This window comes from Drosophila guanche, unplaced genomic scaffold, assembly GCF_900245975.1.
Source record: "Drosophila guanche unplaced genomic scaffold, DGUA_6, whole genome shotgun sequence".
NCBI classification, from domain to species: Eukaryota; Metazoa; Arthropoda; class Insecta; order Diptera; family Drosophilidae; genus Drosophila; species Drosophila guanche.
The window spans coordinates 10131846-10151295 of NW_022995743.1; the positions used below are offsets into that span (position 1 = coordinate 10131846).

Genomic DNA, 19450 nt, shown 5'->3' on the forward strand with positions numbered 1-19450 from the left:
TTGTAGAAACATCAATCAGTGTCCAGGTAATCCAGTATTAATAATACAATTCACGAGAATATAAAGTTTATTAACATCTTTACATATTTACAAACTGAAGGCTACAGACTACAGGTAACTGACTGACTCTTTGTAGACTAAGGTTGTGCATTTAATCCTAGGAAAATTCGAAAATCGCATCAAGTCTGTATAACTTTCCCCCGTTCCCGCCCCTTGACTAACTAACTAAATAACTAACTAATTAATGGCACTGTTTGGTCACGTGGTCTACGCAGAAGGGGCACATGGTGCTGGTAAGTTGAAGTGCTGCACCTGAACCATCACGACGCCTCCGTTCAGCGCCTCGAGCTCAGCAGAGGACTTGCTCTCCTGAAGGCCCTCCTCTCGCTTGCTGTTGAGATAATAGACCCCGGCCACGATTAGGCTGAAGGTGGTTACGGCGATGAGCAGCGTGCCATATTTGAGTGCCAATTGAATGGCATCTAGACCGAAGGTGCTCACATAAAGCATGTGCAGCATCTCATCCGAGAAGTCGCCCGACGTTATTTCGATCCACATCAGGGGCAAGATGGTGGCGTTCTCCAGTCGAGCCCCTTGATCTGAAATTATAAAAAATGTTCATAATCAGAAAGGTCAAAAGGGCATGGGTTCCGATCACTTACTCCTCAGTAAGGGGGTTTTGTCCAGCATAATGTTGATCTGGACGCGCGAAGCTCCGCTGATGGGGAAACCGAAGCGCGGATGAATGTCGGCGTACGTCTGATGGAGCTCCGCATCGGGCTTGATGCCGTCGAAGATCTTGTACAGGACCGGATCGCCGGAGAAGAAGTGCGGGAAGGACGGAAAGATGGGTGAGTCACCATAGCATTTGGTGGCATTGATTACTCCGCTGGGCAAGCAACGCTCCGTGTTGGTGCAATAGCACTGATTCGCCGGGTTCTCGGACGGATGATCAAACACGTCCATGGGCGTACGGTAGCGAAGCACATCGATGTCGTCGTAAATGGTAACCTCCTTTTCAAAGTGGAGTGGCACCTTGCGACACAACACTTGCAGAAAGACGTGAACTGTATCGCGAGTCTGCAAGAGGTTCGGGGAGAACATCGAGGGCTCCGAGCCATCAATACGATTGCACTTTTCCCCCTCCCAGTAGTCCAGCTGGGGCATGCCATTGAACTGGGTGATGGTGCTGTACTTGGTGATGTCATCTTCGCCGGTGTTCACCTGAACCGAGTCCACGCTGGTTCCGTTGCGCTGAGGGAGAACAATTCTGTTGGGGCAGAGCTCTTGCAAAAGAATCGAATCGCCGAATACTTACGCTCATTAGCAGGCCGAAACGCCGCTTTCCCTTGCCCAGACTCTTCAGTTTGATGATCTTGTCCTCGTAGCCCCAAAGGTACTCTGCAGCCGTAAGATTCTTGAAGAGGGGCTCGTTGAACCCATTGATTAACATGCCAGAGAGAAGCCGCGTGCCAATAGGCATCCGCTTCACATGGCCGGCGGCACTGATGAGCGGCACATTTGGAACCAGCAGCACATCATCCTCCCGTATGCTCGACTTTTCCGGCAGAAACTTGTACGACTTGTGATCCTATAGAATAAGATTAAGATAGAAGAATAGCATTATTAGTAGTAACTTCAGCCTTAGTGTACAAGTGTTTGAGTAAACCCTACCCTGAAGGTGACCGTGAAATTCTTGTTGAACGAAACCTCGTCCTTGACCGTGTGCTCTTGGTACACTAGGGGCCCCATATCGCGTATCTGTATCTTTTCGGCCCGTCCTGCCAGATAGTCCTGTATGTTGGGGTAGTGGAAGATGTGAGCCTTCAGCAGCGTATCGAACTTGGGGTCTGGGTTGAGCCAGTTCTTGGCCGTGTCCGAGTTCTCGGCCAGTACCAGATTCTGATGAAGGTTTTCGCATAAATTCAATTAAATTCTGGTGCGGCGTGTTAAGTATCTTACCTCCAGCATGGTGTTGTTGTAGTACTCAGTGAACCACATCACAAAGAATCCGGTAACACTGATCACGAAGACCAGGAACATCACACCCAGCACTGTAAAGTGTGTCAGGTTAGTCAAGGATACGGACGAGTATTATCATCTCAATCATCCGCGCTCTACTTACTTATCAGTGTGCCAATATCCTTGGACGTTGGCTCGCGGTTCTGTGATTGATTGCGCAGGCCGAAGGCCTCCAATATCATCTGGAGCTTCGTTAGCTTGTCGGACCCACTCTTTCCGTTGCTGTAGCCCCCGAAGGTTCCAGTTCCTCCCGCACCGACTCCATTCCGCTGGGAGTTCAGTGTGTTGGACTTGGATCTGCTCTGGGCCACTGTGAGATCATCTTGAGTGGGTGGCAAGGCCACATCATGGCTTGTGGCACGTGGCATTCTGTGTCTGTGTGTGTTGTGTGTTTGTGAGCTGAAAGTGTAGTAAGCAAATGTCATGCTGGGCTCTTATCATTGTACTGATCGTAGTAGTATGTTGCCAGCTAGCTAAGAGCCTGTGGCATATCAGTAAAAAAATTCCCTTATTGGTGCTCCTTGAAGTTCTTGAAACTGATATTTATAATATGTATAATTGAATGTTATCTTTGGGATTGGGAACACGTGGCACAGCAAAGGGATCTATTTGCCTGGCCCGATTATGGGCTTATCAGGCTCGGTTCTATATAAATATACTTGTAGGCATCCAAGAGTTCATCGAACACATAAGTATTGAACGATTGTTCAAAATGTTGTCCCCCATTGAAGGAATTCAAATTCATTAATACCTTTTATATTGTTATTCTATGTAATTATATGTTGCACATGTGTGTGTGTGTGTGTGTTCGTGTATTTGATTTAATCGGAACAATTTTCCGGGGAGCACAGATTATTAACCATGCGATCGTTTACAGAAGTTTTCACCAACTAATCTGGGTTTCAGCACTCAGAGCCTTCGCATGCTGGGCCCCAGCTGAGGCTTCTGCCAGTGCTGAAATCAAAGTACAACCCATATGTATGCATGTACTAGGCCTTATCAGTAGCTTCTACGAATATATAATACTTATACTTGTGTATGTATGTACTATAGCCAGCAATTCATAAAATTATGGAAACAACAAGTTGAGGAGGTAGCAGTGTGCGACTGTGTGTCTGTATTTAATAGAGTTAAGCTCTCGACACTACCACTTGTGGGGGCTACGGGCACTGATACTGATTCGCCAACTTTGAAAACGGGTCAACGCCACCGATAAGCCCCAACTGGGGCGTCAAATTTTCCAATATTTCATCACGATCTTGAACTTACACCAATGTGAACGAAGGGCTTCGATCGGGTTCATAGATGGAGTGATCTGTAACTGCTGTGATGGCAAATTGAATTGATTTCAAATTTCGATAAGACTCGGCCTGAGCAGCATGAAATTACGTCTTAGATCAGACACCCCCTCCCCTCCCACACACATTATTTATGTTGTTTAAATTAAAATATGCAAATGAGACCTACGCTTAGAGGGCGGTCCTTCGTCTGGGTTGCGTTTCTCCCAATTACGGATGTGTTTTCTTAACCGTTCCTCTCTCTCTTTCTCCGTCTGCTTCTCTCCTGTCTGCTTGTGCTCAATTACTTGCAGAAAACTGTCGCGAGCAGGGGGGGTGCAGGCAGTGCCATTGACTGATAACGGCTTGGTTTGGAGATGATGCGGGTGTTAAACGACCCAAAAATAGAGAGTGGTTGAGTGAGCGGAGAGCGAAGAGAGATCGTGTGCACAGACAGCTGTTCAGGTAAACGGAAAACAACACACTCACACAAGCACAAGGTAATTGCACCCGCACTTCTCTCTCTCTCTCTCTCTCAGCGCAAATGCCCGCTGTCTCTCTTGGTTTACTTTGCCTCCCGCCTCGACTGCCAAACATTTGGCGTCTTAATTAACAATTTTGTCGTATTTACGCTGTGTGCACACCATTCGTATTGAGCTTTTTTGGGGGGTTTTCCTCTCTCACTCTGTCTCTCCTAATGATGTTGATGCTGGGGCTGCTGCGCGGGATCTGTCTTAGTCTCTCTCACTGTATCTTGCAGCGACACACTTGAACACTTGAATATCAGTGTCTCTATCCGACAGAACGAACTCTTGTCGTTGTCCGTTGTAAACGGCTCCAGTTCGGCTCTCCGCTCTCCGCTCTCCTCTCTCTTTTCTCGTCTCTGGCAGACACTCTGTTCTCTGTTTTTCTTGGCTGGTGTTCTTTGTTCGCTTGCTTCTTTGTTTTGTCGCTATTCTCTTTTGTCAGCTCGATCGTTGGGACTGCTGCTCTCTTGTTGTTGCTTTTCTGCAGTTCCTGCTTCGATTTACAAAAAACATTGGAGGTGTAACTGCAGCTGGAGCTGGTTTTCCATATGGAATGCACTCTTCACTCTTTCCTCTCTCTACTCAGCTTCTTCTTCTTGTTGTTTGGCGTCTACCACTGCACTGCACTTGGAATCGATTCCGTTTCTGGTTTGTCTTAGTTTTTCCAACAACTGCGAAGACACGACCGAACAGGGAAGGAAACACACAACGACGAGCACTACATATTTGCACCAGCCGTTGGCTAGATAATCTCTTTCGACCGTTTGGCCGCTGAAGTGCCACTGGATCAACCACTTGTCCGTTGGGGTATGGTATTTATTGCGGATTCCGCGATTAGAGCCCACGCACTATCTGGCCGGGAGAACCGATTAGATTTCGCTTTCTGGGGGGGGTGTTTGTAACTCGACTGCTAGTTTCGATAGACTTTTGAAAACACTGGCACTGGACACGGGGGACGGGACCTACTGAGACTGTGGCTGTGGCTCGTGCTTGCTGCCCTCCAAACAAGTTATTACTACGACGAAATCTGCTCCGCTCCGTTCGGAATCAGCAGCTGTTTTGTTCTCTTTCCTCGTTCTACGATCTGCCTTGCTTTCGGTGCCTGCCCAGGCCGCTGTCTCTGCTGCAGCTCTGCGCTCTGCCATTGATAAGCGTTTGGTCAGCTATGATTGCTGATAACCGGGATTTCTTGCTTACTACGTAGCAGCGCCGCCATTGTGCGTGTGCCACTTTCTGTGTTTGTGTGTGTAATGAGACAAAGTGCAAATATAATCATCATTTATACAAAGGAGCCAGCCAGTCGCAATGATACTCACATACGCACACACACACTCTCAGGAGGAAGAGATACATAGAGAGCAGCCATCTGCAGCAGCCTCATCCATCCCCATCCCCGGATTGCTTTCTCTCAGCGAGAGAGTGGCGACTTCATTATTATCGAATTAGATGAGCTGCGTGGACGGGCATACGGAAAGCGGCGAAGGGGCCATTCAGAAGCGGGCTTCATTGTTTCTCCTCCCATCTGCAATACACATGGAGAAAAGGCGAGCAGGTCGAGAACCTTCTTATAGACACAGCGCACTTCGAAACAGTGGAATGAACGCTAAAGTGTCGTTTGACCAGAAATATATATATGCAATAAAGGTCTATATATAGGAATGCTCAAATGCCCAAATGCAAATAAATAGATATTTGCCTATGTATCGGTATCGGTATGTTTTCGTTAATCACTTGCCAAAACAATTGAATTAGCGCTAAACCAATCAATTAGCAATGAACAAAGGAAAGTGCATGCGCCATTTCGCTCAGTGCATGGGCGCTCAAGGTGCGCTACCTCTTTCTTTCTTTATTTACTTACTGCTCGTTCCGTTCTCTCTCCTCGGTTTCTGTTTTCGTTTTGCAATTCTTGGAGCATGTGAGGATATATTTAGATTACCTTATCTTTCAGCTGTCAGAATGCTCATTTCTTAAGCTAGCAGAAAGGCCTCAAGCCCCGCATCCATCCCCATGACAACGTGATTGCTCGCAGCGCAGATTCTCCCCCGGGAGGGAGGAGAATCGCGAGTTATTGAACCCCACCACGGCCGGAGACCGCAGGCCCAAGCCTCGATTGTGTGCTCAGCATTTATCAGTTTAGTCAAGAGTTTACAATTAATCTGCTGTACTATGGTGCGGGGCTGGCTTTCCATACTTTCTGTACGACTACAGCTGTGAAGTGGCGGCCCCATCGTGTTTTGCATCAGCCTCGACTGATAGCCTCTCTGAACTTTTTGTTTTTCTAGAAGGCGGAATGACGCGGATGAAGCCTCCAATGGCTCAATCGCTTAATCGCTCCGTGCCGCTAATAGCTTTCCAATATGTAATGTTCCCCTGTAATGCCATGCCTGTAGTCTCCGCCCCCGAGCAGGTCTCAAGAGCTGCGCTTCAAAGTCTAGTTTACGGCGGAGTATTTGACTGGAACTGACAACTTAAGTGGCCCTTAGCTGCAGTTGCTTTGGGCCCGACCCGCTCATAAACTACCTTAAAAAGCCGTAAAGATGGAGTGCAAAGTCATTTCCATCATGTTAAATGTAGAGCTGTGCCCTCGATTGGCACCCAGTTCCCGCTTCCTGAATGCTTGCCTATAGGGAAGGGATCTTATCAGCTCTGACTTATAAATATGGGGGGGCATTATCAACAACCTGGGTTGCCGGGTCGTCAAGTGCCAAAATTAGTTCTTATATACACAAATACACACACAAGAATCACACAGAATGAATCTAAAAATGAAATAATAAAAGTTCTCCAGAAAGTAGAGCAGCAAAGGAATCGGAAATCAAGAATCTGCAAATCGCAAGTCTGCCCTTACTAAGATAGTTCTTCAGAAGATCCCGTAAGGTGCTGCTGATTGGACATGTTGGTTTCCAACATTGTGTACCGTAAGTGGAAACTAATTTGGATTTTGTTAGCGTTGTGGTGGGGCGGCAGCAGGTGGTGCGTCGGCGAGGCAGGGGCAGGGGCAATTGATGACACGCAACAACATTTAAATTTACATGTGCGTATGTTGTTGCTGCTTTTCCTGTTGCTGTGCTTTTATTATTATTTATTGCATCACTTACAACCAAACTGCGCCACTTTGTACGACAGTTTACATAAACAGAAAGGTCGCATGCAACCCGGTTGGCCTTATTGGCATGCAAAGTCGTCGTAGAGTTAGGCATTGGATACGGGTCGACGTCGGCCCATCCACAAGCACAATATCTCTGTGCGTGTGTGTGTGGTTGGTCTTGGAGCGGAATGTCGAACACATTGAGGCGATAATGTCTTGGTTCGCCTTCTAATAGTAGAGTTATTGTTATGGGGCTTGAGCAATGGCATTTGTCAGCTTAAGGGAACATATTTAAAGCTGATTTTTTTGGGGAATTGGATTATAAATTGAATTGCTCTCTGCAATAACCTCAAATCTTACCATTTCTCTTTTACATCAGGAGCTACTTATGATTAAACTCTATCTAAATTTCTAAGATTTTACCATCAGAACTTTCCACTGATTCATTTGAGTTGGGGAAAACTCTTCTATCTTTTCCAACCTGGGCATGCTTTCTGTGAAGTTTTCTTCCAGTGGACTGGGACAATTTCTTGAATCACATTTCCTAGACATGGTCTGAAATGTTTTGCCCCCGCTGTTGTTGGTTATGCAAATGCAACAAGTTTTTGCCTCGTGTTATTTCCACCGTTTGCGCATTTCCCAAAAGCCAGTTTATGCTTAGGCACGAAACGAAAGCTTTTGCAAGATTCCGATTCTGGAGGCAACAACACACCAACCCATAAACCTTGCGCAATGCCAACAACCGAAGCTGCAACATTCAGTGGCAATAGCAATAATTTGTGATCATTGGAGCTGTCAACTTTTGCATACACTCTGCGGCTTCATCTTGATCTGTCTTCGTTATTGTGGCTACTGATTTCTGGGAGGGCGGGGGAGCTTGGAAATGCAACCAACAATCAACATAGAAATGAGTCACTTGCGAAAACAACAACAAAATTGATCAACAATGATCATTTAGTTTATTTCGTCCAATGGTATTGGTGTGGCAATCAATGGGAGGGAGATCGCTGTGCCTCTGTGTGCAACATAAAACGGAACGGAACGCAGCCAAAACGAAAGACTTCAATGCAAAAGCAACAAACTTGTTTTTATCACCAGCCGCCACCCATTCCCCGAAAGCAACAGAAAGAGCGACAGAGAAAGAGAGAGAGAGAAACAACAGCAACACAAGCAACATTTGTTCCGAACCGATCGAAGTCTATTCGAATATCCAAAAGCTTTAATCGCATGCAATGCACTGCATTGAGCAAAAGCTCACTGACGGCGCAGAGCACAGCGCTAGCTTACTCTCGCTTTTGCTTATGCCGCCTCTCCCCTTGAGCACACACACACACACACACACCTGCTTTCGTAGCTACATACGCACACAGGTGTACCTGTTTATCAGGTTTTCGAGTTTCGCTTTGTCGCAATGCCAAGCCAAGCTGAGCTTCAGGTTGAAGCTTTCGCAGCACCAACATCTTACGTTGTGGGGCCACTCGAAGACATCGACTTTAGTTTCTCGACGGCTTTGCAAGCGTACAAGTCGTGCCCGTTTTTTGCCGGCGGTTTGGTGTTGCGTTCCACATTTTGAGGGCCCCCCCCTAAGAATCTATCCATCCACATAACAACGCCCGTACGTACTAAACTTGCATCCGTGTAAACGGCCAATTTCGACGACTCCGATTCCGGCTCCCGTGTGAGTGCCTTGTTTGTGTGTTAATATAACTATTTTGAAATGTCTGCCGATTGCGACTTGCGGCTTGTGGTCTGTCCCTGTCCCGCTCAGGCTGGACAGGTCTGCGGCTGCCTTACGACTCTTGTGTCTTTCACAAAAGTCAGCCAGCAACAAGTGTGTGGTGTATTGTTTGTGGCATGGTATGGTGTGGTGTGGCAGTAGCACTCACATTCCAGGCCTTTTGCGGCAGTAAAAGTCCATTTGTTGTTGATACTCGCTGCATCGCTGCATCGATCATTGATAAACCTTATACACAGATGCGGTCGGTCGCAGTCTCGTCGCAGTCTCAGCATTAAGCAAGACCTTGCCCACTCAGCCAAAATGAAACCACTTCCATGGTGGCGGCTCGATGGCTTGACGGGGCGCTTAATAGCTCTACAAAAGCGGAAAATCATTGAATTATGCTTTGTGGCTGCTGCTGATGATGTTGCTGCTGCTGCTGATTATGCATCTTTCCCCCTGGAGCCAGCGGCAGTAGCTAAATGCTGTCTACGGCCCTGCCAAAAGCGCATTTTACGAACGTGCATAGTTTTTATGATTACTTGTGTGGAAAAAGTGAAATTTTCGCTCTGCACAGAGCGCTGATTGGCGCTGCCACGAAGCAGCGACTCAAAACGAAATCAAATAAAAAAAGTTTACTTAAAAAACACCACACCACACATACACTCGGCCAAGATCCAAAATCAAAATTTTAAAATCAAAATGAAGCGTGTGCCCGGGGCAGAAAACCCCACAGAAATCAAATCAAACTAAATAAATGCATAAATAAGTGAAGAGTGCCCGCGAAAGCTCTCTTTGACCACATAACGAAGACGATTATGTGAAGGTTGCACCAGCAGCGGTAAAAGCTTTGAATCATCATCTTCATCATACATATACGACGACAAGTTGTAGGTTATCTCTTTTGTGGCTCTGCTGCTTGATTTCGTTGCCAAGTTGGTCATTAAATGGAGGTGACAATTGCCAGGCTTTGTCTTTGCTGAGCTGCGCTGACACATTTCACTGCGAAAGCAAAAAGGCAAACCACACTTTGTACTTCAGCTGTCTCTCTCTCTCTCTCTCTCTCTCCCTGTGCTTGTAGCTGACACTGTCACTGGGGTAATTGCCACCAAAACTGACCTACTGAGACTCCAAGATGAGCCCCGTCGCACATGTCTGTCACGCCATTGACAGCAGCACAGCCGAGCATTGTTTAACGCACAAAAATGTAAAAATCATTTCATTTTGTATTATCAAAAAAAGGCAAAGGCGAATTTTGTCAGCAGTTCAGTTTGCTTTTTGGCCAGCCCAGTGTCACAGAGGCAGCAACTACAGCCACAGCCACAGCCACAGCTCTGAAATTGGGTCAGGGTAATTGTTTAAAATAAGTAGCTGCTACCGCTTGTATTTATTTGTGCAACACTTAAACGCAGTGAAATTATGAGACGCGACTCCACGTTGTCTTCGCCTTTACTTCATTTCAATCCAAGAGCTCTGCTGCTCTGGCAAGCTGATCAGCAGCAACAAAAGCAGCGGCTGGCAGAGGGGCGGCGGATGTGTTCGCCGAGAGTTTCAAGTTGCCGCTTTCAGTTCAATACATACAAAAACACGTGTGTTTAGAAAGTAAATTTCTATTGAAGTTGGGATTCATTCTGCCTTAGCCATATAACATTCAACACATGCCCGCACAGGCTGGCGATTTCACGTTAAACACAACACGTTAGCCGCTAATGGAACAGCTGAAAGAGCAAGCGGCTCCAACAACTGCAACAACTAGCGAGATCCGAATCAACAAATCAACAAAAAGTAAAATGATTACATCAGTTATCGCATTTCATTGGAATGGAATGCCAAAACTGCTGAAATCTCGGCTGTGGTTCTCATAACAAGCTGCTTGGATTGCGTTGTTTTTGTTTAGATCTAGAATTTCCCAGTCACTCCAGCCCAGCCCAGCCATTTGATTTACTTGCATACTTCTTGGGGATACATATAGCTCAGGTTTTCTCTTAGTAACACAAATTGAAATTCCCTAGAATGAATTCAGACACTGAGTCACGCTGCTCCATGCCATTCCTTTCATCATTCTTTGTAAACATTTGCAATGCTGAAAAGTTTTTTATATAATCGGCCAGGGCCTTAAGTAGTGTCCGCGAACAAAGCGCAGCGCAGCGCAGCGCAGCACACAATCAGCAATCAGAAAAACAGCAAACAGCAAACGGCAAACAGCACACAGAACAGAAATTACAGCAAAACAATTCCTGATGGAATTCACTGATTTATGGCTCGATGACGGGTGTCGCCGAAAATCATTTGAAATAATTATGGGCTAATTGGTATTCAATGGGCATCGGTTGAGCAGAGAGCCAACAATGGTGGATCCAGTGGTGGGTCCAATGCTAAACACACAGCACAAATCACAACAAGCACACACACACACACGCAGTTATTGGAGTCGCCAGCTCGACCTTGTGCCGTTCAGAGAGCGCAGTAAACTCGGCAAATACTAAACACAAAAAAACAAAAAAAACGAAATACGAAATACGAAAAACTTTGTATCCACTCAGCTGTGGGCAAGTGGGGAGGGAGGTGTCCGAAGTACAAAGTTTAATGCTTTTTGGCCGAAACCGTTTCGTAAAGCGAAAACATCAAAACTGGTTGTGTGTAGGCCACCATTTCCGCAGGGCATCAAAGAATTTCAGATTCCGCGTCTAGCTCTCATGTTCCCAGTGCGTTCTTCCGAATCGCATGTGGAATGAAAGGTGCGAACGTGCCCAAGCAGCGATCTCCCACTGGAGTTCCAGATTATCTCGTTCGCGCCGATGCCAATAAACGACAGTTTGTATGCACTTGAATCTGAGAATGATCTGCGGCTTGCCCGATCGAGTGGGGGCAATTAAAACGTTTCGTTTCTATTGTCTACGACCGTGCGACGCCTGCAAATGGCCCAAAACCATTAGCCGGATCCCCACTTAACTGCGTTGCGTTTCGTTTATGAATATGAATAATGGCTTGCCGGGCTGTCTGCCTGGAATTGTCAATAATAAAATCGTTGCTGTTTACGCACGAGTCCGAATATTAAACGATTTATATGAAGGCACAGCACAGCCCTGGCCTCGGTCAAGGTTTCTTTTCAACATTTCGTTATATGCGAAACCTCACAGCGCTGGAGCTGGAGCTGGAGCTGGAGCCTGTCAGTCCATTAAAAAGTGCTTAATTGCCTGAACCGAGCTGAGCGGCAGCCAAGGTCTGTCCCTGCCAGGAAGGGCGCAGTACTCGTATCATTGACTCGACTCTAGCAATTATCCAGCGCACAAAAGTCGCGCCACAAAAGAGCCCCAGCAAAAAGTCATCGTTTTGCTGACTTGAAGGTTCTGGAGACAGCCAGAGTCACTCAGTCTGTCTGTCTGTCCCCAACCGCCAAAACAAGATTGCAGATCGGTTTTGTTCGTCTGTTTTGTTTTGTGTCGAAGCAGCGCTTATAAATCAGCTTTTGGGGAAAACTAAATACAGACAGCAACCACCACAGCCCCCAGCCACCAGCCACAGCGCGAGCGTTGTCAAGCGCCCACAAGGCTAACACGCCCCGCAACGTGTCTGAGGTCTGGGCCAAAGTGGGGGCATCTCTCCGTTGTTGTGTTGTCTCCACAAGACATAAGTAAACATATTCAAAGAGTGAAGAAAAATAAGCACAAAGAGAAGATGTTGATCGTGATCATGATCGTGAAACGCTGATGTCGTCTAGAACTTTATGATGTGATTATCCACGGATATTGAATGAGACTGCATTCCTGTTTGCCTGGCTTTTGCCCGATAATTATAGATATAGATTAACAATTTAACCGGTATTACAGCTGAATCTCTGTCTCATATGTATAATTTGTTTGATTTGCTTTTCCAGTTAACAAGTGCAAGGCATTCCACTCTTTGAACAACACAACGACTCCAACAACAGCAACAGCATGAACGGTCCCAAACACAAACTATGCACTAAACTGTCCAGCACGTATCTGAGAAAATGGTGTAAGTATTAAAAGAACCCCAAGAGAGAGGGATGGGATGACTCTTCACAGAGTTTTCCCCACTGCCATTAGCATCTGATTAGCCAGCCGCATTCTTCCCATTGTGAGAATTTCTAGCTGGATTTACGTATTGATTTGATTTGTGCAATAATCCCCGCAAACAAATTATGCAAAACGCAATGGGTGGTGGAGACACACAACTATCCACCGACTGAATTAACCCATAGATTTATCGCATGTACAATATGCAATATATAACTCCACGTGCCATGCCTGATTCTTGATTTTGCTCTAGAGATAGCGGTTGACTTTGCTATTTGTTCGTATGACTGGTTATACTGGTATTTGCTGTTGAATTTCTTATTGATTTCGCTGGCAGTACGCAGTGGATAAACTTGGGTCTTTGTTTACACGGGTAGCCGCCATCCCAACCCATCCCTTTCTTCTAGTTTTCCGGGAGTCTATTGCGTAGTGGGTATATCCAAGGAATGGGAGCTAGGTTCTGGTCGCTGTAGTTTAGCGTAGTTATTCCCGTTCGGTGTAATTAAGCGATAATTATTCAATCACAACTAATTGGGAATCAGATCTAGCTCTCTCCATCCATCGGTTGTATAAATGCTAATTGGTTAACAAAGTGTAGGTAAGGTCAAAGGGTCACTGGAGACATGATTCATGTGCCACTGTTCGTTCTATCCGTTCGATATATAAATATTTATGCCCAGCGGTCCCAGTCTAGTGCCAACTCAAATGTTTGTCTCCATCACAAGTTCCCTTCCCAGCTTCCCGGACGGACGGACTGACTGGCTGACTGACTGACTCATCCTCATCACTCAGAGATCGCTGTGCAATCGTTGAATAATTTGATTTGGTCTGGTTTTCCAGGGATTACGATTGCCATTGCGTCAGTGTTGATAGTGGGAGGCGTTTTGGTGGCCTGCCAGTTCTCCGTGCTGATCAATGCCATTGTGGACCGCATGGTGGCACTGCGTCCCGGTGCCAAGACCTTCGGCTGGTGGGCCAAGCCGCCGGTGGAGCCCCACATCAGTTTGTACATCTACAATGTGACCAATGCCGATGACTTCCTCAGCAATGGCTCCAAGGCCATTGTCGACGAGGTGGGCCCCTATGTCTACAGGTAAACGATTGCTAAACTGAATCTTCACGAATCTTGACTGAATTTCCATCTGTGACGTGCAGCGAGAGCTGGGAAAAGGTGAACATCGTGGAGAATGACAATGGCACGCTCAGCTACAATCTGCGCAAGATCTACTCGTTCCGCGAAGATCTGTCCGTGGGCCCCGAAGATGACGTCGTGATTGTGCCCAATATTCCCATGCTGAGTGCCACCTCGCAGAGCAAGCATGCGGCCAGGTGAGTGCCCCGCGTGTGGCTTGAGCCACATGAGCTCATGCCTGATATTAAATGTGATCTTGCCCCGCCCAGATTCCTGCGCCTGGCCATGGCCAGCATCATGGACATTCTGAAGATCAAGCCGTTCGTTCAGGTGTCCGTGGGACAGCTGCTCTGGGGCTACGAGGATCCGCTGCTGAAGCTGGCCAAGGATGTGGTGCCCAAGGAGCAGAAGCTGCCCTACGAGGAGTTCGGCCTGTTGTACGGCAAGAACGGCACCTCCTCCGACCGCGTCACCGTCAACACGGGCGTCGATGACATCGAGAAGTATGGCATTATTGACCAGTACAACGGTCGCACCCACCTGCCCCACTGGACCAGCGATGAGTGCAATCGCCTGAACGGCACCGACGGCTCCATCTTCCCCCCGCACATCGACCACGACCGTGTGCTGCACGTGTACGACAAGGATCTGTGCCGCCTGATGCCGCTGGTCTTCGAGAAGGAGGTGATGACCTCGAACGAGGTGCCCGGCTATCGCTTCACCCCACCCGAGTGGGTCTTTGCCGATGTCGAGAGCCACCCCGAGAACATGTGCTTCTGCCCCGCCGGCCAGCCCTCGTGCTCCCCCAACGGCCTCTTTAACGTCTCCCTGTGCCAATACGGTACGACTACTGGCTGCTCCTCCTGTCCTCCTCCTCTTAATATATTATTTTCCCTTGCAGATTCTCCGATCATGCTCAGCTTCCCCCATTTCTATCTCGGCGATGAGAGCCTGCGCACACAGGTGGAGGGTATCTCCCCGCCCGAGAAGGAGAAGCATCAGTTCTTCATGGATGTGCAGCCGGTAAGGGACATCTCTCCAACTCCTCCTACTCAGTTCTCCTCTAATCTCTGTGTAATCCTTAGAAAATGGGAACCACTCTGCGAGTGCGTGCTCGTGTCCAAATCAATCTGGCCGTCAGCCAGGTGTTTGACATCAAGCAGGTGGCCAACTTCCCGGACATCATCTTCCCCATTCTGTGGTTCGAGGAGGGCATCGACAGCCTGCCCAACGCGGTCACCGATCTGATGCGCTTCGCCGAGCAGGTGCCGCCCAAGGTTCGTGTGGCCCTGATTGTCGGCCTGTTCGCCCTGGGGGTGGCCCTGCTGCTGCTGTCGACGTTCTGCCTCATTCGCAACTCTCACCGGCAGAGCACCCTGCATCTGGAGGGGTCCAACTACCTGGCCACCGCACAGGTGGACATGAATAAGAAGCAGAACAAGGACACCCAGCCCGCCAGATACTAGGGATCATCGTTATTTGCGATGTGTCGAGGGGTCTCTGGGTATCTTAATTTAGTGTAGATAGGTAACTGGGACTAGCCCATTCCATACCCACAACCCACAACCCATAACCCATTCCCCGCCCTCATTTGATCCGATCCTGTCCGATCCGATCCGATCCATTGGGGGTGTGTGTGTGAGTGTCTGTAGTCTAGAACAAATGGAGCTGGGAAGACTTGTATGTATTTTGTATCTGTATCTGTATCTGTATCTGTATCTATTGTATTGTATGTAGGTTAACTTTGTAAGTAATCGTTATGAAATTCTGATAATGATGTGTAGTCCTACGCAACAGTCGTGATCGCTATAAGGCTCAAAGCTTCGACTTAGCTTAAACTTTTATTTGTTATACCAAAACTGAATTAATATCCACCACCTTCCCCTGTGCCCCCCTCTAAACCACTTGTTGAAATTCGATGTCAAGACAATCAAGTCACAAAACCCGAAACGTTTCTCAAATAAAAAATAAAGCAATGTTCCGTCCTCCATACAAATGTGCTTCATTATCAGTCCTAAGCACTCGTATTTGATGGCAAACATTTATTGTATCCATACATCCATATGCCATAAATGACGATATTATTTTAATTAGCCACACACCGGAATGCCTCCTCTCCTCCGCAAAGGCCTAGACAGAATCCAAACTAAGCCCGCAAATTGCTTATCCTATCCATTAGCTGTAGAATATTTGGTGGGTTCCCAAAACAAAGGAGCATCTTATATTTGGGAAATTAGTTTTGCCATAGGTTGGCTTTATGGCTGAACATTCCAGATTTTATAGACATCAGTTCCGGAATCGGTTGGAAACCCAAAAGTATGCAACGCAGGAATGTCTGGGGAATGACAGAGTAATCACCAAGCGAATGCGTTCTAGACGTGTGTCCTTCTACAGGTATCTAAAATGACTTTTCCTGGACTCAAGCCAATGCATTTCAGCAGGCGCCAAGTATGTGCATCGCCCCATCGAAGATCGAAGGCAAATTTCTAACCATCGCATGCTAAAGGAACAATATGTATCCCTGCTCGACATCAGATGAACCCTTGAGACATCTTTCCATATTCTAGCATCTAGTTCGATCCCAAAAGTATGCTTCCCAAGGGACCAAGATCAAAGAAAAACGAAAACGAGACTGATTAGGCTCATCTCAAGATCAGTTGATGTCCGAGTTCCCTTTCTAAAAAGGGCTACACTGGCTGCGAGGTCATACAACATAAATAGACGAAAACATTAAATGGAAATTAAATGTTGAGCATATTATAGCCGCTTATCAGCGGAAATAAATCTGATGTGAATGCCAGATTTTGGAATTTTGTTACAGTTTGTTTATTTTCGATTGGATGCATTGAAGACCTCCATTAAAGACAGAGACAGACACAAACCAGACCGGATTCTGCAGCATGGCCATTAAAGCGTCTATTAATACTGGACTCCATGATTGTTATTGCGGATCACTGTGCCTGGATCAGAGCAGACCAAGCCGGGACAGACTTTAATGGCAAGTCATTTGTTTCGTTGCACGTTCTGCTGCTGATAAGCGGACTGCCGTCTGCGTCTGTCTGTGCCTGATAAGGCAGCCTCTGCGGTGACCCCAGGGCCGTCAATCGCCACCTGCCAACGACCGAGGTTAGCCATGAAACCACGCAGGGGGGGCTGTCACTGGCATTTGGCAACAGGTGATCCAATGAGACATCATTCGGCTCGATGGAGCTGCTGGATGGCAGGAATGGCAGGCTCTTCAGTGCAGACACCCTTAAGTGCAGCTTATCTGGAAACAAGAAAGTTTTAATTGGAATGTGCGTGAATTGATTGTATGACCGGGTCAGAGATCCCCCATTATCGCTGCTATTCCCCAGAGAGGGAGCAAGGGAGAGCACAGTCTCAGATTCAGATCCAGCCCCGGTTTCAGCATCAGCTTCAGCTTCAGCTCGAGGGCTTAGCTGATAGCCTTTCCGTTATTTTGATTTTATATATTTTGTTTTCATTTCAATGCGTTCCGCTGGCCAAGAGCCGTGATAAGTGGAATCATAAGTCAAACGAATCGCGTGTTTTCCCTCGAACGGACGTGGTTTTTTCTCCAAAGATCTCTCAGCCACAAAATGAAAGCCGGACAGAAGCTGAGGATAGTTCTCTGCACGTTTCTCGGCCTGTCGTGTCTCTATCTGTTTTCCCTGTCCTGCGTCTGGGACTATCGCGTGCTGGTGGCCAGGGAGCATGTCCGCTTTCGCCAGGAGATGCCCACCATGGACAGCTGGATCAACTCGCCGTTTGGTAAGCTCAAGAGCTACCTCTTCAACGTGACGAACGCCGCCGAGTTCGAGAGCGGGATCGACAAGCGGCTGAAAGTGGACCAGATCGGACCGATCACCTACAAAATCGTGGGCTTCAACGACATCCTCAGTCGGAATGAAAACAATGTGACGTACCGCAAGAATCGCTACCGGCACGTCAAGTTCCTGCCCGAGGAGAGCGTCGCCCCCGATGTCCTCAACTGGACCATCGTCTCGCCCAACAACGTGCTGCTGGGTGCGGCGGCCAAGTTCAAGCATGTGGCACCGTTCTCGGTGCTGGGTTTCGATGCCATCACCAGGTTCGAGGACCTGTTCATCACCGGCTCCGTGTACTACTTCCTCTGGGAGTTCACACGTCCCTCCCTGCAGCTGGTCTCCAACCTACTGCCCTTCGCGCTATCCTCCAACTGTGGCCCGCTGCACAATGTAAGTGATTCGATGCCAATTCCCATAGAGATAAAGATGCGTTACCCGTTTCTTATACGTTTCCGCCTGCAGGCTCTCAAGGATAAAGAGGAGGTATACACGGTCAATATTGGACCAGAGCAAGGCATCGAGAACTTCTTTCGCATCGAGTCGCTCAACGGCCAGCAGATCATCAAGGAGCAGCTGCCGCGCAGCGAACAGTGGTCCGACGACGCCTGCCCCTACAACGTGAGCGGCGCCCACGACAACTCGCTCTTCCCGCCCTTCCTGCAGCCAGACACACCGCTGAATGTGGTGGCCATCGAGTCCTGCCGCATCCTGCCGCTCGTCTACCAGCGCCCGGAGCGTTACGCCGGTCTCGACACCTACCGCTACCTGCTGCTGGAGCCGGGCCAGGAGCCACCAAGGTGCATGGACACTACCTACGGCATCAAGCTGCACAAGGGGATGTTTGACGTCTCCAAGTGTGTGATAAGTAAGTGGCCACCGACTCACCCCGGGGATCGGCAATTGGCAACATTTCTTTGGTCTCTTGCAGATGATGCCCCATCAGCGTTCTCGGCGCCCCACTTCTATGGCAGCAGCTACAACTGGAGCGAGCACTACGAGGGCTACAATCCGAATGCCGAGGAGCATGAGCCCTTCATCCTGATGGAGCCCACCACAGGCATACCCGTGAACGAGAAGTACCGCTTCCAGTCGAACATACCCATGCCGAATCTCGCCTCCTACAGCAGGAGGCTCAAGAAGTTCAGCAACATGCTGCTGCCCACGTTCTGGTATGAGTTTGTAAGTGGAAACAGAAACAGAAATAGAAACAGAAACATGGTCTTCTAGCCATGGAAATTTCCCTGCGACTGAACCCATTGAACTTTCTTCCAGGAAATGGGCGAGCTGCCTGACTTTGTGCTGTGGCTGATGTGGTTCAATGTGAAGGTGCTGCCCCACGTGCAGGCACCCTGCATGGCCCTGCTGCTGCTGCTCGCCCTGTGGAGCGCCCTCAAAGTGATCCGTGTGGCCTGGGGCGATCTCAGTTACGTGGATCTCTATCGCAAGATCTGCGGCCGCGGCTCCACAAACGCCTGCCTTGAAACGGTGTTTCAGACAACCGATCGCCACCTTACGCAATGCGGCCAAGACTCTGATGAGGCTGTCAAATAGTCTCTGATTTGGGTTGTGATTGCACTCAGATCCCATTCCAGTTCCAGGCCCAGATACGAGCTCTGGACTAGTGTACATACAAACATACATAAACCTTCAAATACTCATAGTTTTAGGCTAGAGATGCGGTCTGGTCTGCCGCTGATGTTGCCTGCCACTGCACTTATCAGTTGTTTTCATTTCTCTATAATATACTTACGAATAAGTTGAAAATTGAATGTGCCTCATTTCACCTTATCTGTCAGCGGCGAGCCGAAAGCTCAGCCTCA

General features: G+C 47.9%; 3 protein-coding genes across 6 annotated transcripts; 2 read left to right on the forward strand and 1 right to left on the reverse strand.

The window, feature by feature from the left end:
- Positions 1 to 44: 44 nt before the first annotated feature.
- On the reverse strand, positions 45 to 4872 carry LOC117592423 (scavenger receptor class B member 1). 2 transcript variants are annotated; one of them, XM_034286172.1, is made up of 7 exons: positions 3490 to 4872; positions 2126 to 2421; positions 1963 to 2054; positions 1675 to 1902; positions 1319 to 1591; positions 663 to 1254; positions 45 to 599 (listed from the first exon to the last, which is right to left on the reverse strand). In XM_034286172.1, exons 2-7 carry the CDS (start codon positions 2388 to 2390, stop codon positions 268 to 270), a joined length of 1782 nt encoding a protein of 593 aa, XP_034142063.1. In that variant the 5' UTR covers positions 2391 to 2421; positions 3490 to 4872; the 3' UTR covers positions 45 to 267. The 2 variants fall into 2 exon arrangements, with proteins under 2 accessions (XP_034142063.1, XP_034142062.1); XM_034286171.1 differs by having other exon boundaries at positions 2126 to 2397; positions 3942 to 3960.
- A 1832-nt stretch (positions 4873 to 6704) lies between these two features.
- LOC117583399 (scavenger receptor class B member 1) lies at positions 6705 to 15793 on the forward strand. Of its 3 annotated transcripts, none has more exons than XM_034271695.1 (7): positions 8410 to 8529; positions 12509 to 12630; positions 13512 to 13764; positions 13827 to 14000; positions 14073 to 14644; positions 14705 to 14826; positions 14889 to 15793. In XM_034271695.1, exons 2-7 carry the CDS (start codon positions 12570 to 12572, stop codon positions 15267 to 15269), a joined length of 1563 nt encoding a protein of 520 aa, XP_034127586.1. In that variant the 5' UTR covers positions 8410 to 8529; positions 12509 to 12569; the 3' UTR covers positions 15270 to 15793. The 3 variants fall into 3 exon arrangements, with proteins under 3 accessions (XP_034127594.1, XP_034127586.1, XP_034127578.1); XM_034271687.1 differs by having other exon boundaries at positions 8413 to 8592; XM_034271703.1 differs by lacking the exons at positions 8410 to 8529; positions 12509 to 12630 and adding an exon at positions 6705 to 6744.
- A 1551-nt stretch (positions 15794 to 17344) lies between these two features.
- LOC117578605 (scavenger receptor class B member 1) lies at positions 17345 to 19394 on the forward strand. The gene is made up of 4 exons (XM_034264200.1): positions 17345 to 18020; positions 18093 to 18495; positions 18559 to 18809; positions 18903 to 19394. The coding sequence occupies exons 1-4, from the start codon at positions 17403 to 17405 to the stop codon at positions 19179 to 19181; spliced, it is 1551 nt and encodes a 516-aa protein (XP_034120091.1). The 5' UTR covers positions 17345 to 17402; the 3' UTR covers positions 19182 to 19394.
- Positions 19395 to 19450: the final 56 nt, after the last annotated feature.

Bases quoted from the DNA above. Each gene is read 5' to 3' on its own strand.
- LOC117578605 (XM_034264200.1), top strand. From the start codon at position 17,403: ATGAAAGCCGGACAGAAGCTGAGGATAGTTCTCTGCACGTTTCTCGGC. The intron at 18,496-18,558 runs GTAAGTGGCCAC...GGTCTCTTGCAG, and splicing joins CGTCTCCAAGTGTGTGATAA to ATGATGCCCCATCAGCGTTC. The intron at 18,810-18,902 runs GTAAGTGGAAAC...ACTTTCTTCCAG, and splicing joins CCACGTTCTGGTATGAGTTT to GAAATGGGCGAGCTGCCTGA.
- LOC117592423 (XM_034286171.1), bottom strand. The intron at 1,903-1,962 runs GTAAGATACTTA...AACCTTCATCAG, and splicing joins ACAACAACACCATGCTGGAG to AATCTGGTACTGGCCGAGAA. The intron at 600-662 runs GTAAGTGATCGG...TTATAATTTCAG, and splicing joins CAAAACCCCCTTACTGAGGA to ATCAAGGGGCTCGACTGGAG.
- LOC117583399 (XM_034271695.1), top strand. From the start codon at position 12,570: ATGAACGGTCCCAAACACAAACTATGCACTAAACTGTCCAGCACGTAT. The intron at 12,631-13,511 runs GTAAGTATTAAA...CTGGTTTTCCAG, and splicing joins CACGTATCTGAGAAAATGGT to GGATTACGATTGCCATTGCG. The intron at 14,001-14,072 runs GTGAGTGCCCCG...TGCCCCGCCCAG, and splicing joins CAGAGCAAGCATGCGGCCAG to ATTCCTGCGCCTGGCCATGG.